Consider the following 19,051-nt stretch of genomic DNA (forward strand, 5'->3'; position numbering starts at 1 on the left):
CTTCCTCTTCCCAGCTGTCAGGGAGCTCCCCTAGCCAGGGCCCCTTCCCACCTGGGTCCTCAACTTTTTCACCAGCCTCAGAGAAACCTTGACAATTTTCTAAAATTAGATCCACCCTAAAGTATAAAAATGTGCCTCTGGTGAGTATGCCCAGAGCTTCACTGTATGCTGTAGCAGAGATCCTGAAACAGGGGACTCCAGAGCTGGAGATAAGGAGTCCTGCCAGCATCTGTCTCATAGGCCATCTCCCTCCAGCATCCGTGCCTCCTCCTGCCTGGCTCCAGCCAATCTGTCTCCTCTGAGGCTGATGGACTGAGCTCAGGTACAAATTCACAGAAGCCTAGACTCATAATCCCGGTCTGCTCTAGACCCATTCTCTCCAGGATGTCATACCCCTGCCGCTTTCTTTGAAAACTCCCCAACCCTGGGAGCTGAGGTCGTAGATGGAGACCAAGAGGAAGAGAAATTGCTCTCTCTGCTCAGTATCTTTATCTCAGCCGTTTGTCTACACCGCACATCCCCAAAAGCAGAACTAAAACCTCAGACAATGGGAAAGGTGATGAAATCTCAGGAAGACTTTCCTAGCCTTAAGGAGGTCCTGAGTGCCTCCAGAAAGGGGATTTGGGGGGAAAGATGAAGTTGGAGGACCACAGAATGCTTCTTGTGGTACACGCAATTTCCACCAGGGGGCGAGGATATGAGGGGAATCTTCTCAGCAGAGGCTTGCTAAGCTCTCGGCGGCCACAAGACGGCGGCAGAGAACAGCGCTCCCTGCAGAGCAAGCCCTGGGCCCTGGGCGCTGGTACTGGGCTCCCCTGGAGGGAGGGAGGGAGGGACCCGTTGCCAGGAGAGCACCAAAAGACTGAAGGAGCATGAGGAGATGGAGTAAAATGTATAGAACAATATCCCCAACTCTACCAAGGTCAAGGTCTTCCTGAGAAGGGGAACCATTAGGCTTGAACTACTGACTAAAATATGTCCCAGGAGGAAGCAGTGTTGGGAAAGGGTGAACAGGTGTAAAAGTTCCAGGTACCAGTGTCAGATTCTTCTTACCCACTCCCAGGCCTTTTCTAATGTGACCCCTGATGTACAAGAGACAGAGACTAATACTACCAACTTGTTCCGTAGGAGGGGGGCGGGAAAGTGGTCAAAGGAAGACCCTAGTAATGAACTAGTTAGCTGAGGCTGCTGGGATACTGGCAGACAGCTTGCCCCTCATAGCCTGGGCTGTCTTCAGCCTTGGAGCAGGGATCCAGGGATGACTGGGGTCAGAGGGTGGGGGCCTCTAAAGTCACTCAGGGGATATCTCCCCCCTCCCTGAAGCCCAAAAACCCTGACCCAAAGAGAGCAGAGCCCAGAACTCACTGAGACTGAGGTGGGAGGTGAGAGGAAGTCTCTGTGACAGCGATTTGCCTCTCTCATTGTGTACTTCTGTCTCCATCTCTTCACATCCTGGGCCGTTATTTCAGAGGCCACTATCTTCATCTGTCTCCAAGTCTGTAGCAAGATCAAAGTTCTTAACTCTGCTTTGTAAATCCTCAGCTGGAGAAGAGGGGGCAGGGTCCATCCTGAGAAAAGGGGAGAGCCCTGACTTACCCACTTCCCAAGGCAACAGGGAGGTTGGAAGTAGGACCAAAGAAGGAACCAATCTACTGGTTGGGTAAAAATTTCCTGATAGTATGATCTATACCTGAAAGTATCATGACCTGAACTATATTAACAATAATATCCTTAATCAACATTCATAATGCAGTTACTTCTACATCTCTGCACATGGCCTCTCTCCTTGCAACTATATACCTTGCATGAAACTTATTTAACCATTTTTAGGTTCTGTGTTGGGCCCAGTGGAGAGAATGTAAAAATATACAGGGCACAGTCTCTCCACTCCAAAAGCTTAGAGTTGAGTAAGGGACAAGGAAGATACAGGGTAACTACAACAGAAGACAGTGTGTGGAGAGATAACTATGGTAGTTTGACACAGAGGAGTAAAGGTGGTTGAAGGAAATAAATTGCTTCTGATGTGAGTTATCCAGGAAGGTGTACGCAAGAAGTAAATTTAAACTTGGACTGTGATGATTGTGTAGGATTTCAGTAGTCAGAGATTGGGAGTATGGAATTCCAAGGAAAAGACATAGTTACTGGGAAGGATTTCTTGACTTACGGCATTATTTGACGCTGACCTTCTGATCATCATGAGAGTGAAATACAAGGGCCAGTGAAATTCAAGGTATTACCGCAGAAGCCAGAAGCTTTCTATAGGTAAATAAGGGTCAGGACCTGAGTCCCAGGGTCCATTTATTGCCCCCTTCTCTTGTACCTGATCCTATTAAGGTCTGCACTATTCAAATGGAGCAGTTACCCATTATGCCTCCATCTATAGGTCTCTCATTTCTTCTCTCCCTCCCCTGAGTTCCTTATTGACAATGAGCGGATTTCTTAATCTCATTACTAAGAAAAGCACAAAGAATATACCACACCACTTAATTTGGATAATTTGCGTACCTGAAGGAAAGAGAGAAACCCCTCCTCCTTCCATCTCCATAGTCAATTTTCCTTGATCTTTAGACACTATATGTCAATAAATACCTGCATTTCCTCCTTCACTGGACAAGAGATGCTATTAAAGGTCAGATGCAAAGTTTGTCATAAAAATCCCTCATAAAACAGTCTCCCAAGTGCTGGCATTAGAAGGTGGAAGAAGGGGTTCCTGGGCTGTGTCTGCCTTCAAGCCACGTGCAGGGTGTCCTGTGTCCTATTTCCAGGAGCTTTGATTCAGGTGCTCTAAATAAGGAAACAGAGACATTCAACTCCTCTTACAGCCTTACTTCTGTCAAAGCTCATTGTTTTCTATGAAGTTCATTTCGCAAGTCCCCTATTTCTCACAATCTCAACTCTACATTCCTGAGTTAATATAATTTTTAATTCTCCACTTTCTGGGATGGCTCAAATAGAAAGTCCCATTTAAGCAAAGATGTAAATAAAATAGCTTCTTTTAGTACCTTCCATGAAGGGGTTCTAGGAGAGGGGAGGTGGTTACATGGGTGGTATACATACAAGGATGACTGTGTATTAGGCTAGAAAGAAAAGTCAAGAGGCAGTTTCTTCTGGTTGCTGTGCTCTTTCTCTGTAACCTCTCCTGACTATAACAGATTTATAGGGCTCCAAAGCATCCCAACATCTTAGCCATGAATTTCCCAGAAAGAAAACTCATGGATGTTCCCTTGAAAGTAGATGAAAAGTTAATATCAGGATTTGGTACAAACACACAAACGAGGGCAGAGGAAGGAAGGCAGTTAGTTCATTACAGCTTGTTGAACTCCTTCAGGATTTGTGCACACACACAGAAACAGAGGCACACACACACATAGAGGCACACACATCATACCTAACAACAATGGTCATATTTATAGAGGAAGTATACCCCATTCCTTGGTGTTTATTTCCACTCAAATTCAATGACATATGTCCATATATCTAGCACACACATACATCTTTGAACGAGGTGCTTTATCAATATAATATACCCAGCCTTTCCCCTTTCCAAGCTCCTATCGGCAGGGTGGGGCACAGTGACGGTGAGAGAATGTCTGAGTATAAGCTTGTGTGTGTCACTAAGTGTAATTCTGACCACAGGGCACAAACAAATAGAAATTGTTTATTCATTATTCACTATTTGTAATTATCCATTATCTTCCTATTACCTCTATCCCATCAAGTTTCAATGATCATCTATCCCTCACTGAGTGCCTGCTCTGTGCAGAGTATAGCTTAAGGAGGGGTTACCAGCATGAACTTTGCTCAAAGTTGGTACAAGTCTTAACTTCAGTACTCAGTTTGCACAAATTACTTCATTGCATTTTGCACCTCTCTGAGCCTTAGTTACAGCTTTTCTTTTTTTATTAACATATAATGTATTATTTGCCCCCAGGGGTACAGGTCTGTGAATTATCAGGGGTACACATTTCACAGCACTCACCATAGCACATACCCTCCCCAGTGTCCATAAGCCAGCCACCCTATCCCTATCTCCTCCATCCCCCAGCAACCCTTAGTTTGCTTTGTGAGATTAAGAGTCTCTTATGGTTTGTATTCCTCCCAACCCATCTTGTTTCATTTTTTACCTCCTTAGTCAGCTTTGTAAAGTGAATATAACAATACTCAACCCCTACAACTTTTGTATTAAATATGTGATCTTGTAAAGTGCTTGGTACAAAGCATAGGGCGGAGAATTCAGTAAATAGTAGCTATTATTTTCATCACTCAGTAGGCATTGGAGATATAAAGAAATAATACATAAAAGAGATGTTCTATTCCCTTGGAGGTTTTTCAATCTCATCAATGAGATAATATATATACAAGGAGACAGGAAGAACCCGAAAACCTAAAACTCTTATTTGAGCCCTAACATACAAGTTATTCTCCTAAACCTGAGACTTAATTACAGTTTTTTTTTATTTTTTTTATTTTTTTATAAACATATAATGAATTATTAGCCCCAGGGGCACAGGTCTGTGAATCGCCAGGTTTACACACTTCACTTCACAGCACTCACCATATCACACACCCTCCCCAATGTCCATAACCCCATCACCCTCCCCTTGGGCACCCTCACTTTGTTTTGTGACATTAAGAGGCTCTTACGAAAAAAAAGAAAGAAAAAAAAAGAAAAAACAAAGAGTCTCTTATGGTTTTTTCCCTCCGGATCCCATCTTGTTTCATTTATTCTTTTCCTACGCCCCAAACCCCCCACGTTGCATCTCTACTTCCTCATATCAGGGAGATCATATGATAGTTGTCTTTCTCTGATTGACTTATTTCGCTAAGCATAATACCCTCTAGTTCCATACACGTCATCGCAAATGGCAAGATTTCATTTCTTTTGATGGCTGCATAGTATTCCATTGTATAAATATACCACAACTTCTTTATCCATTCATCTGTTGATGGACATCTAGGTTCTTTCCATAGTTTGGCTATTGTGGATACTGCTGCTATAAACATTCGGGTGCACGTGCCCCTTCAGATCACTACGTTTGTATCTTTAGGGTAAATACCCAGTAGTGCAATTGCCGTGTCATAGGGTAGCTCTATTTTCAACTTTTTGAGGAACCTCCATGTTGTTACCCAGAGTGGCTGCACCAGCTTGCATTCCCACCAACAGTGTAGGAGGGTTCCCTTTTCTCCGCATCCTCGCCAGCATCTGTCATTTCCTGACTTGTTCATTTTAGCCATTCTGACTGGTGTGAGGTGGTATCTTATTGTGGTTTTGATTTGTATTTCCCTGATGCTGAGTGATGTGGAGCACTTTTTCATGTGTCTTCTGGCCATCTGGATGTCTTCTTTCCAGAAATGTCTGTTCATGTCCTCTGCCCATTTCTTGATTGGATTATTTGTTCTTTGGGTGTTGAGTTTGTTAAGGTCTTTATAGATTTTGGACACTAGCCCTTTATCTGATATATCGTCTGCAAATATCTTCTCCCGTTCTGTCAGTTGTCTTTTGGTTTTGTTAACTGTTTCCTTTGCTGTGAAAAAGCTTTTGATCTTGATGAAGTCCCAATAGTTCATTTTTGCCCTTGCTTCCCTTGCCTTTGTTGCTGTTCCTAGGAAGAAGTTGCTGCGGCTGAGGTCTCAGAGGTTGCTGCCTGTGTTCTCCTCAAGGATTTTGATGGATTCCTTTCTCACATTGAGGTCCTTCATCCATTTTGAGTCTATTTTCATGTGTGGTGTAAGGAAATGATCCAATTTCATTTTTCTGCATGTGGCTGTCCAATTTTCCCAACACCATTTATTGAAGAGGCTCTCTTTTTTCCATCGGACATTCTTTCCTGCTTTGTCGAAGATTAGTTGACCATAGAGTTGAGGGTCTGTTTCTGGGCTTTCTATTCTGTTCCGTTGATCTCTGTGTCTGGTTTTGTGCCAGTACCATGCTGTCTTGATGATGACAGCTTTGTAATAGAGCTTGAAGTTCGGAATTGTGATGCCACCAACTTTAGCTTTCTTTTTCAATATTCCGTTGGCTATTTGAGGTCTTTTCTGGTTCCATATAAATTTTAGGATTCTTTGTTCCATTTCTTTGAAAAAAATGGATGGGATTTTAATAGGGATTGCATTAAATGTGTAGATTGTTTTAGGTAGCATAGACATTTTCACAATATTTGTTGTTCCAATCCAGGAGCATGGAACATTTTTCCATTTCTTTGTGTCTTCCTCAATTTCTTTCATGAGTACTTTATAGTTTTCTGAGTATAGATTCTTTGCCTCTTTGGTTAGGTTTATTCCTAGGTATCTTATGGTTTTGAGTTCAACTGTAAATGGGGTTGACTCCTTGATTTCTCTTTCTTCTGTCTTGTTGTTGGTGTAAAGAAATGCAACTGATTTCTGCACATTGATTTTCTATCCGGACACTTTACTGAATTCCTGTACAAGTTCTAGCAGATTTGGAGTGGAGCCTTTTGGGTTTTCCACATATAGTATCATATCATCTGCAAAGAGTGATGGTTTGACTTCTTCTTTGCCGATTTGGATGCCTTTAATTTCTTTTTGTTGTCTGATTGTTGAGGCTAGGACTTCTAGTACTATGTTGAATAGCAGTGGTGATAATGGACAACCCTGCTGTGTTCCTGACCTTAGTGGAAAAGCTTTCTGTTTTTCTCCATTGAGAATGATATTTGCAGTGGGTTTTTCATAGATGGCTTTGATAATATTGAGGTATGTGCCCTTTATCTCTACACTTTGAAGAGTTTTAATCAGGAAGGGATGCTGTATTTTGTCAAATGCTTTTTCAGCATCTACTGAAAGTATCATATGGTTCTTTCTTTTATTCTTTTCTTTCTTTTATTGTTCTTTCTTTTATTAATGTGTCGTATCACATTGATTGATTTATGGGTATTGAACAAACCTTGTAGCCCTGGAATAAATCCCACTTGGTCGTGATGAATAATCCTTTCAATGTACTGTGGGATCCTATTGGCTAGTATTTTGGTGAGAATTTTCGCATCTGTGTTCATCAAGGATATTGGTCTATAATTCCCTTTTTTGATGGGAACCTTGTCTGGTTTTGGGATCAAGGTGATGCTGGCCTCGTAAAATGTGTTTGGAAGTTTTCCTTCCATTTCTATTTTTTGGAACAGTTTCAGGAGAATAGGAATTAATTCTTCTTTAAATGCTTGGTAGAATTCCCCTGGAAAGCCATTGGGCCCTGGGCTTTTGTTTGTTGGGAGATTTTTGATGACTGCCTCAAACTTCTTACTGGTTTGGGTATGTTCAGGTTTTCTATTTCTTCCTGATTCAGTTGTGGTAGTTTATATGTTTCTAGGAATGCATCCATTTCTTCCAGATTGTCAAATTTGTTGGCGTAGAGTTGCTCATAATATGTTCTTATAATTGTTTGTATTTCTTAGGTGTCGGTTGTGATCTTTCCTCTTTCATTCATGAATTTATTTATTTGGGTCCTTTCTCTTTTCTTTTTGATCAGTCTGGCCAGGGGGTTATCAATCTTAATTCTTTCAAAGAACCAGCTCCTAGTTTCGTTGATTTGTTCTATTGTTTTTTTGGTTTCTATTTCATTGATTTCTGCTCTGATCTTTATGATTTCTCTTCTCCCTCTGGGTTTAGGCTTTCTTTGGTCTTTCTCTAGCTCCTTTAGGTGTAAGGTTAGGTTGTGTATTTGAGACCTTTCTTCTTTCTTGAGAAAGGCTTGTATCACTCTATATTTTCCTCTTAGGAATGCCTTTGCTGTGTCCCACAGATTTTGAACCGCTGTGTTTTCATTATAATTTGTTTACATGAATTTTTTCAATTCTTCTTTAATTTCCTGGCTGGTCCATTCATTCTTTAGAAGGATGCTGTTCAGTCTCCATGTATTTGTGTTCTTTCCAAATTTCCTCTTGTGATTGAGTTCTAGCTTCAGAACATTATGGTCTGAAAATATGCAGGGGATGATCCCAATCTTTTGATATCAGTTGAGACCTGACTTATGACCCAGGATGTGATCTATTCTGGAGAATGTTTCATGTGCACTAGAGAAGAATGTGTATTCTATTGCTTTGGGATGGAATGTTCTCAACATATCTGTGATGTCCATCTGGTCCAGTGTGTCATTTTAGGCCTTTATTTCCTCAATGATCTTTTTCTTGGATGATCTGTCCATTTTAGCAATGGGAGTGTTAAAGTCCCCTACCATTATTGTATTCTTGTCTATGTGTTTCTTTGATTTTGTTATTAACTGGTTTATATAGTTGGCTGCTCCCACATTAGAGGCATAGATATTTAAAATTGTTAGATCTTCTTTTTTGGACAGACCCTTTGAGTATGATATAGTGTCCTTCCTAATCTCCTATTATTGTCCTTGGCTTAAAATATAATTGATCTTATATAAGGATTGCCACCCCAGCTTTCTTCTGATGTCTATTAGCATGGTGTCTTGTTTTCCACCCCCTCACTTTAAATCTGGAGGTGTCTTCGGGTCTAAAATGAGTTTCTTGTAGGCAGCATATTGATGGGTTTTGTTTTTTTATCCATTCTGATACCCTGTGTCTTTTGATTGGGGCATTTAGCCCATTTACATTCAGGGTAACTATTGAAAAATATGAATTTAGTGCCATTGTATTGCTTGTGAGGTGGCTGTTACTGTATATTGTCTCTGTTCCTTTCTGGTCTACAACTTTTAGGCTCTCTCTTTGCTTAGAGGACCTCTTTCAATATTTCCATTAGAGCTGGTTTGGTGTTTGCAAATTCTTTCAGTTTTTGTTTGTCCTGGAAGCTTTTTATGTCCCTTTCTATTTCAATGATAGCCTAGCTGGGTATAGTATTCTTGGCTGCATGTTTTTCTCCTTTAGTGCTCTGAATATATCATGCCAGTTCTTTCAGGCCTGCCAGGTCTCTGTGGAGGTCTGCTGCCAAACTAATATTTTTACCATTGTATGTTACAGACTTCTTGTCCCAGACTGCTTTCAGAATTTTCTCTTTGTTGCTAAGACTTGTAAATTTTACTATTAGATGATGGGGTGTGGACCTATTCTTATTGATTTTGAGAGGGGTTCTCTGAACCTCCTGGATTTTGATGCTTGTTCCCTTTGCCATATTAGGGAAATTCTCTCCAATAATTCTCTCCAATATACCTTCTGATCCCCTCTCTCTTTCTTCTTCTTCTGTAATCCCAATTATTCTAATGTTGTTTCATATTATGGTATCACTTATCTCTCAAGTTCTCCCATCGTGGTCCAGTAGTTGTTTGTCTCTCTTTTGCTCAGGTTCTTTATTCTCTGTTATTTGGTCTTCTGTATCACTAATTCTTTCTTCTGCCTCATTTATCCTAGCAGTAAGAGCCTCCAATTTTTTACTGCACCTCATTAATAACTTTTTTTTTTATTTCAAATTGGCTAAATTTTAGTTCTTTTATTTCTCCAGAAAGGACTTTTATTTCTCCAGAGAGGGTTTCTTTAATATCTTCCATGCCTTTTTCAAGCCCAGCTAGAACCTTGAGAATCGTCATTCTGAACTCTAGATCTGACATATTACCCATGTCCATATTGATTAGGTCCATAGCCTTCAGTACTGCCTCTTGTTCTTTTTTTTTTTTTTTTTTTTTTTTTTTTTGTGGTGAGTTTTTCTGCCTTGTCATTTTGTCCAGATAAGAATATATGAAGGAGAAAATAAAATACTACAATGGTGGCAAATACCCCAGGAAAATGTGCTTTCACCAAATCAGAAGAGACCCCAAATCGTGAGGGTGAGAAAAGGGGTAGAAGAAGTTCAGAAAAACAAATTTAAAAAAGAAGACAAACAAAGAAAAATATAAAAAAGAAAATATATATATTTATTAGACCAGTGACTAGAACAGGGTCACCCACTACTTTTGGGAGTATTTTGGTCTCTTAGAAGAAACTACCTCCCAAATTTTAAAGAAAGAAAAACGTATATAAGGGTAAACACAATGAAGGGATGAAATATAACCATAGAGATGAAAAAAAATTTTTTTTTAATTTCTAAAAAAAGAGTTGATAAGGTAAGTTGGTTGGGAGAATAAAGAAAAAGAAGGTGGAGAGAATTTGCTTAGCCTGGAGACTAGAATGATCCCTGTGTTAGATTTAGGGTATATTTTGATCTAATAGAAGAAGTTGTATCCCAAATTTTTTAGAAGAAAAAACCCTATGTGTATACAAAAAATAAAGTTAGATACAATGAAGGATAAAATATGACTATAATAATGAAGTTTCAAAAAATATTATTTTTTTAATGAAAGGTATTGTTAAACTAGTTAAAAACATTAAAAGAGCAAAGAGTAAAAGTTAAAAACATTTAGTAGAAGAAAAAAATTAAATTAAAAAAAGTAATTAACTTTGCAAGACTAAAGAATCATGGGGAGAAAGCCATGAATTCCATGCTTTGCTTTCTCCTCCTCTGGAATTCTGCTGTTCTCCTTGATAAGTGAACTTGTTCTTGGCCGGATTTCTTATTGATCTTCTGGGGGAGGGGCCTGTTGTAGTGATACTCAAGTGATTTTGTCTGCGGCAGAATTGCACCACCCTTACCAGGGGCCAGGCTAAGTAATTTGCCCGGGTTCACTTTTGGGAGCTTTTGTTCCCTGAACGCTTTCCGTAGAGTTCCTGAGGATAGGATTGAAAGTGGCAGCCTCCCAATCTCTGGCCAGGAGGAGCCAAGAGCTCAGGGCCCCACTCCTCAGTGCACCCTCAGAGAAAAGTGCTCAATCATTCCCATCTCCCTGGCCTCCGGCTGCGCTCTGAGCTCACCCAGCCTGTGACCAAGCGTCTCTATCTCTGGCACACAGCTCCACCTGGAGTCTCTAAACCCCGCAGATCCCTGAGCTCTTCCAGGGGGGGTTTCCCCAGATCTTGTGGGGACCCCACTCTCAGAGCAGTGGCCTGTGCCACGGATTACGGTTCAAGGTAGCCCTGAGTTGAGAGCTCACTCCTCGTCTCCATCTCTGTAGCTGGTTTCCCTGCTCTAATACCTGTGAACTCTGTGACACTCAGACGCCCCGATTCTTCTGTGACCCCGTGGGACCTGAGGCAACGCTGTCCCCGCATGGGCTTCACCCCGGTTTAGCCTCCGGAGTGATGTCCCTCTGTGGAGCAGACTTTTTTTTTTTTTTTTGAGCAGACTTTTAAAAATCCTGATTTTGTGCTCCATTGCTCCACCGCTTGCTGGGTGCCTGGCCCTCCCACTGCGGTCTATCTTCCCATCGCTTTAGATTTCTTTTCTGCCGGTCCTACCTTTCAGAAAGTGGTCAATTTTCTGTTTCTAGAATTGTTGCTCTTCTTCTCTTTGATCTCCTATTGGATTTGTAGGTGTTCGGAATGGTTTGGTAAGCTATCTAGCTGATCTGCTACCTGATGTTGTCTCACCCTGCTACTTCTCTGCCATCTTGACTCCTCCTCTCCTGATTATAATTTTTAGCAGATTTCAATGCTCAAATGTTTTTTTCTTTTGTCATTCATCATCCCCATGCCTCACCACCTTATCTACACCACACAGTCACCTCAATCTTTCACTTAACAAGTTGACTGGAGATTTCTTGGGGCAACAATTTTGAAAGTTCATTTTATCCATTTCGCTGGTTCTGGGCAGGAGCCCATTTGAAGCATAACACATCCAAGCGAGACAGCCATATCCCCCATCACCTTTTTAATATCAGAATATTTTTCCTTATGTTCAACTCAGTCTGTTTTCCTTCGATATTTCCTTCAATCCATGCTACTAGAGCAAGGATCTTCATCACTCATTCTGATTTGGGATGAGGTACATCAACCCTCAAAAGTGTAAGAAAACTCCTAAATGCCCACCTGGTAACATTGTTCCATTGCCTATCATCAGGTCTCTGGAATTACAGGTCTCATATAGTTTGTTATTAACCCATTAAGAATCATCAAAAGATCTCTTCAAAAGCATTAATTTTGGGCCCTGTCAGGGTATAACCGCTCATGTAGTCGTCTGGTGTCTTTATACAGTTTTCAAAAGATGAAAGTATTCTAATTTCCAGGACAGATACTTAAGAAATCCCATTTCAATCCCCCCAACCTCCAGAGCCTCCTTGATTAGTGTCATCATATTATCACTCATTTGATTAAGGGACAGTACAACCCTGAGTCAGGACATGATTAAGATGACCTCCCCAGTCCCTTTACGGCCATCATATGAAGAAGAGGTACAAGAATGGGCAGCAGTCCCTACGTATGCAATTCTTGTGCCAGGGGAGCACCTGAAGACCAAGTAGATTCCTGGGAGGGCACAACAGGCATTGTCCCAACGTGGGCAGAGTGCCAAAACCTGCCATAGTGACCAGTGTGGGAGGCCTGGAGACAAAGGGAAGCCAATGACTACACTCTCCCTCTTCCCCAAATTCAAGTCCCCCAGCCTAGGCTCATCCTCTTGTACTCCCAGTTCCAAAGTTTTCAGACCTTTTGTAGTGTCCCTCTGAAACCAGACACCTATCACTGATCACCTCAGGCCGATGCTTCTCAAACCTGAAAGAACATACAAATTACTTGGAAGCCTGCTAAAATGCAGATTCTGATTCTGTAGGTCTGGGTTGGGGTCTAAGACTTTGCATTTCTGCAAGCTCCCAAGTGACACCCATGCTACTAGAACAAGGATCTAGATCATACAGCGGGTGCTACAACTGTCTCGCAGGAAGAGTCTATCTGTCCACATCCTTCTGCTGTCTATCCTCCAGATGGCAATGAGAATTATCTCATTCCTTCCTGATTCAGGAATCTCACTCCACGACACAATACACAATATAAACCTGGCTCATATTCCCTTGCAATGTGGGGGAAAAAATCCCTCACAAGAGTCTCATTCTTTCATGACTCTTAAAGGTCCATGTGCCTAGAATGACTGCCCCATTTCTCTTCCAGCTCAGCTTTCTCTTTTTTATTTCCCAAATTTCTCCATAAGTGTCTTCCTCCAGGAAGTGTCCCTAGACTTATACCTCTTTCTCCGTTTCTACTCATACCTTTTCTTCCAAAGGAATGATGCCTTAACTCCTATCCAATTACTAATTCCTCCTATGTCAGTCCATTTCCCTCCACATTTGGGGTATGCATTCTTTCTTTACCAAGATATCTTAGATGCTCTCACAAGGTTTTTGCACCAAAGGAACATCCAAAGGAGTGTGTAAATATATGAGAGGTCCTGCCTCCACCAGGCTTCCCTGGAGTCACCTACTCTGCGTGGGGAAAATAAGAAATGCTGTGAGTAAAAAAGTAGCTTCCTAGCCCTCTATCCCAGGGCAGGTCCCATACATAAATGCAACAGAAAAACACTGGCCCTTCTGTTCCAGCCATTGACTGCATCAAAAAAGATGCCTGTTGTGCCCACACTGGAGCCAGTCTCATCTTCAGGAATTCCCTGGGGTCAGAGAGAGCAGGTTCGGCCTTTCATCAATTTCACTACTTCTGGCCCCTTCCCATATTCCATGGAAAGAGATGGAGCAGGACCAACGGAGGTCATGTTGGGTATTTTCCTGTTCCAGGTCTGCATTTTTCCTGTTGCTCTTTGAATGAACAACACTGTTCTTAATGTTGGGTTGAGAGGAAGGAAAGAACCTACTCCTTGCTTGGAGTAAGACTCCATTCTGATGGAAGAGACAGGATAGTCACCAGAATTCAGGCATAGCCACACAAAGGCAAAACTTGTAATAGCTTAGTACAGGTCTAGAGGCACTTCTAGATTTAGTTCTGAAAGGAGAGAAATGCTGTTTGTCAAGGAAGTCCTCCAGAGGATAGTCTTAAAGGAATAACATAACACTAGCCTAAAAGGAGAATTTTCTGCATCAAAGAAATGTGTAAGGTTCAATTCACTTTAACATGAATTTATTAAATGCTCATTATGTGCCCAGCTCCCAGCTGGATGCTCTCAGCAGTAAACAAGATACATTCCTGGGGCACTTGGGTGGCTCGGTGGGTTAGGCCTCTGTCCTTTGGCTCAGGTCATGATCTCAGGGTACTGATACTCTTTGCTCAGTGGGGAGCCTGCTTCCCCCTTTCTCTCTGCCTGCCTCTCTGCCTACTTGTGATCTCTCACTGTCAAATAAATAAATACAATCTTAAAAAAAAAAGATATACTCCTTACCTATGATTTACAATCATAAAGAAAATAAAGACACGCAGATAGCTTTGGTATTTCACATTTAAATTTTCAGCTTTATTGAGGTATAATTGACATAGAAAATTATAAATTACTTAATGAGTACACTGTGGTGATTTTGTATACATATACATTGTGAAATGATTCACTCTGATATCCCCACCGGGAGAGGATTAATGGATGGTATTTTAATCTAAATATCTCATTAAATGAAAGTCAATGTTCAAAGCGCACCTTTGTTTCCCTCACTTAATCTTTGCATCATCAGGGCCTTCAGGTGGAGCTTTCGTTTTCAGTTGTGTTCCCTGCACCAGGGGTATCAGCCCTACCTGTGAACTTGTTAGAACTAAAGTATTGGCACCACCCTGACCCACTGAATTTCAAAGGCTGGGGTGGGGCCCAGTGATCTGTTTTAACAAACCCTATGGATGAGGTGGCACCTGCTGAAGTTTGAGCACCACTCAGCAGTGTACTATTCCCGGCCTCTCTCTTCTCATCCCCCTTCACTGTGACTTCAATTAATGAGTTAAAGAGACAGCCATGAGCATTCCCAGACACTTTCACATTTTGTTAAGTTTCTTTTTTTATCCAGAATCAAGTTACCCACAGGACACTTGATATATCTAAAGAGGTGTTAATATCCAAAGTATATACAGAACTTCTACAAGTCAACACCAGAAAACCTGAACAATCCAGTAAATGGATTGAAGGCTTGAATAAACATTTTCCAGAGAAGACATACCAGATGGGTAACAGACACATGAAAAATGGGCAACATCATTATTCATCAAGGAATGTATCTTAAAACTACGCTGAGATATCATTTTACACCCAACAGAATGGCTAAAATAAAAGGGCAAGAAATAGCAAGTGTTGATGAGAATATAGAGAAAAATGAAACCTCAGGTACCGTCAGTGGGAATGCAAATTGATGCTGCCATTATGGAAATCATTATGGAATTTCCTCAGAAAATTAAAAGTAAAACTACCATATTACCCAGTATTTCCCTACTGGATATAAACCGAAAGAAAATAAAAACACTTTTTCTGGAAACTTTTAATAATTTTCAAAACCTAGTGTGTAGTACAAACACAATTGGAAAGTAGACAGAAAAAAGGAGAAAGAGCAAAGACACATCCTTCATCTCATAATAGAGTCGTATTAGTGTTCTCCCACCAACTACCCATGGGAAGCCAAGCTTTCCATGTGCCCAAAAGTACTCTATTATTGCAGGGGAACAGACTACATTCAAGTGTGATGATGTCAACTCAAATACAGATTGCCACTGCTAAGTTCACTGCTGAGTCTACAGTTTTGGTCCTAACTAAAGTAGGGTTAAGGGACCAAGCTGTGCTGGATCCCGTAGCCAAAGTAGATAGTAAACCCAGTCAGCATCCAGACACCAAATCGGGCCCAGGTGCCAGCTGACATCTGCATCATAAGATAAACATTCACAAAGATGCTCAGGAGTGGGAGGAGAGGCAGAGCAGGGACCTTAAAGGGAAGGGGAGTGGAGCTCTGTGGCTGTCTCCAGATGACCCCAGTGATCCCAGTGATGAGCACCAGGAGCAGCACAACCACTGTGATCGGCACTGGGTCTCCAGAAAGCAGACCTGGCCAGTGGGCCAGCACAAGGCAGAGGAGAGCCAGCAGCAGAATGAGTAGTGAGGAGCAAACAATGACAACCCAGCCAGAGAGTGGAGTGGGGGTGGGGCTCCGTGGAAAAAACAATTCTTGTAGTGTTAGCTTCTCTGCTGCCTGTCCATTCTCTTCCTGCTCCTCTGCTTTTTTTACCCTATTCCTCCTCTCAGGCTGGTACCTGAGGATGAGAACACAAAGAGCCATCAGGGAGTAAGCTAGCAGGGCCCCAACTGACATGAGATCTAGAAGATCAGTGAGTCCAAGGAAGAATGCCATGATTCCTACAATGATGGCCAAGATTACAGTGGACACATTGGGCATGTATGTACTGGTTTGGATTCTGGCAAGGACAGGGAACAGGAGGCCATCCTGTGCCATCATGTATATCAGATTACGTATGGGGAACATAAAGCCAAAGATACTGACAGAAAGACTACAGAGGAATACAAAAGCTACAGCATAGTAGGCAGTTGCCCAGCCAATATGGAGAAATATCTCTGGCAATGTGCTCCCAGGTCGAAGCTGGTAGTAAGGAACCATAAGTGTTAGTGCTGCAGTGACACCAAAATACAACAAAAAGCAGATGAGCAGTGAAACCACAATGCCTATGGGGATGGAACGCTCAGGATTCTGGGCTTCTTCCACTCTTGTAATAATAATGCTAAAACCAATAAATGCATAGAAACAGGTAGCTACTCCACGGAGAATCCCCCTGAACCCAAAAGGCACAAATCCTCCAGAGCCCAGAGGGCCCAAGTGAGAGGTGTCATTGAGTCCAGCCTTTACATAGTCCTCTTCTGTGAGCTTCCAGTTGTGTAGGTCTCCCTTAATGAAGCCTGAGATGATGACAAAACTGAGAGCCAAAAGTTTCACCAATGTGACCACTTTGGAAACCGGGAAAATCCACCTATTCCTCAGAGTCAGCAATTCCATCAGCAACAACATAAGGCCCACAACAATGAAGCCTAGAATTTCTCCCAGGTGCTGGGGAACATTTGGTGAGATGCTCTCATGCAGGGTCTGAGAGATCTGGTTCCCAAGCAGATTGTCAAAAGCTAAGGTCCAAGCCCGAGCCACAGTGGCTGTATGAGCAACAAAGAAGACAATGAGGTTCCAGCCAGTGATGAAAGCCCAGATTTCACCCATAGTGACGTAGGTGTAGAGATATGAAGAGCCAGCATAGGGAACCTGAACACCAAACTCTGCATAGCACAGCCCAGCCAACCCAGAAGACAGGCTGGCTCCCAACAAGCAGACCACAATGGATGGTCCTGCTACATCTCTAGCCACCTCCCCAGCCAGGACAAACACACCTACTCCCACTGTGCAGCCCACACCCAGGGTCACTAAATCCAGAGTGGTCCATCTTCTGGCAGGGGCCATCTCATTCACATCTTTCTTCAGCATTCGTCTGCGTACCAGCTTTAGACCAATTCTGCGAAGTGCCTGACACGGCATTGTAGCTGGAATGAAGAGGACTCTAGGATCAGAGAGCTGTAGAAAGCCCAGGAGTGGAGAGTCTGAGATCAGGTTCGATGAGGCTGAGTTAAGCTGAGTTGAGTTGGGGCTGCTGAGTTCTGTTGCTCAGGCTTCAGAGCTGCTGCTTCATATTTTTTTTCTGTTATGTGCTATCCCTCCATAATGCCTAAGTAAACAATAAATATTTACTGGAAAATGGTGTTCCATCAACCAACTAAGGCTCACAAGTCCCATGTCACTTGTTGCAGCACAAATATCATAGAAACTTATACAAATATCGTAGAAACATAGAGGACATAATAGAAAAATCAATATTGCTTTCCCTCCAGGAAAAAGGACAATGGTTCCCAACATTCTGCTTTTTAACACACCACAGGACATATTCCAAATTGGGTTCATCTAACTCATGTAGTGTCATGTACTAATTAAGCCATAAAATAACAGGTCATGAATTATTGTAGAGTAATTCTCACATAGGATGTGCGAGCAGTGTTTGAGTGTGAGTCATGACAGGTTAATTCACGGACTGGTCAGCCTCATCACAAGTATAGACCCATCTTGAAAATATCATCTGAGATTAAAATATGAATTTGGCCCCCCCAGTCATAAACCTGTAGCTCCAACATCAGCTAGCCAAGGTCAGCTGGCACTTAGGTCCCTTTCTCCTCATTCTGCATCATCCATTTAGCTGTGCAGATGGCCAAGAATGTACAGTCCACCCCTTCCCTTTACCACGTAGGCCCACAGGGGTGCAGTGAACAGAGAGGATGAAGGGGAAAGGGGCAGGACCTTCATAACCATTTGTAAGAAGGAAAGGACCAGGCTGTCTGGGAAGGAAACACTGGAGAAATGGGGGCAGCAACCAATCTAGGGTCCATGACTGAGAAGGGAGAGGAGTGAGGAATTTAGTTTTGTGAATTCCTACATTCAACACACCTCACCCAAAGCAACTAGGAAAGATTCACTACAGTTTTTATGTCCACAGTTATGAATGTGTGATGGGTAGAGAGAAAAGAAATAAGTCCCCTAACTCAGTGGCTCATAACCTAAATATTTCCATCTCTCTCCTGCCTCTCTGTGTTCCAGGAGAGAAGGTGAGGCAACTTCTGCAGTCAGTCTCCTCACCAGCCACACAGTGCTCCACACACACCCTGTGTAATCTGTGATGTCAGCTGCCAGGGACTTGGAGGTTATGCCTTGCTCTGTGAGCTTGTATTAAAACACACATTTCTAACTTCCTATTAATTTTTCACAAGGAATTATTTTTGACCCACTTGAAACATTGCCTATGTCAAATATATATTCTTAATGAATGAACCCTGGATGTGGTTTTTCTTTCCCCCTCCTCCCCTGCTGCTATACAAATGACTACTTCCCAGGAGGAGATCAAGTCTTTGGATGAACAATTCACAGCAACGCCCGGAAAAGAAGTTCAGAATACAGAGAAAACAAAGGGAGGCAGTCCCCACTGTCCTCCCTGCTCAGGCTTTGGTTTTTCTTTCTTTCCTTTTTTTTTTTAAGATTTTTATTTATTTATTTGACAGACAGAGATCACAAGTAGGCAGAGAGGCAGGCAGAAAGAGAGGAGGGGAAGCAGGCTCCCAGCCGAGCAGAGAGCCCGATGCGGAGCTTGATCCCAGAACTCTGGGATCAGACCTGAGCCTAATCAGAGGCTTTAACCCACTGAGCCACCCAGGTGCCCTAGGCTTTGGTTTTGAGAGAATTTAAAAGGAGATGTTGGCAGAAGTTTTCTTTCTTTCTTTTTTTTTAAAAGATTTTATTTATTTATTTGACAGAGAAATCACAAGTAGGCAGAAA

General features: G+C 42.1%; 1 protein-coding gene across 1 annotated transcript; it reads right to left on the minus strand.

The window, feature by feature from the left end:
- Positions 1 to 1,175: 1,175 nt before the first annotated feature.
- On the minus strand, positions 1,176 to 17,212 carry LOC116866034 (cationic amino acid transporter 3-like). Its single transcript, XM_032854646.1, has 3 exons — positions 15,458 to 17,212; positions 7,253 to 7,285; positions 1,176 to 1,262 (listed from the first exon to the last, which is right to left on the minus strand). Exons 1-3 carry the CDS (start codon positions 17,210 to 17,212, stop codon positions 1,176 to 1,178), a joined length of 1,875 nt encoding a protein of 624 aa, XP_032710537.1.
- Positions 17,213 to 19,051: the final 1,839 nt, after the last annotated feature.

The sequence above is a fragment of the Lontra canadensis genome, unplaced genomic scaffold, assembly GCF_010015895.1.
Source record: "Lontra canadensis isolate GAN:19392208 unplaced genomic scaffold, GSC_riverotter_1.0 scaffold9, whole genome shotgun sequence".
In the NCBI taxonomy this organism is placed as follows: Eukaryota; Metazoa; Chordata; class Mammalia; order Carnivora; family Mustelidae; genus Lontra; species Lontra canadensis.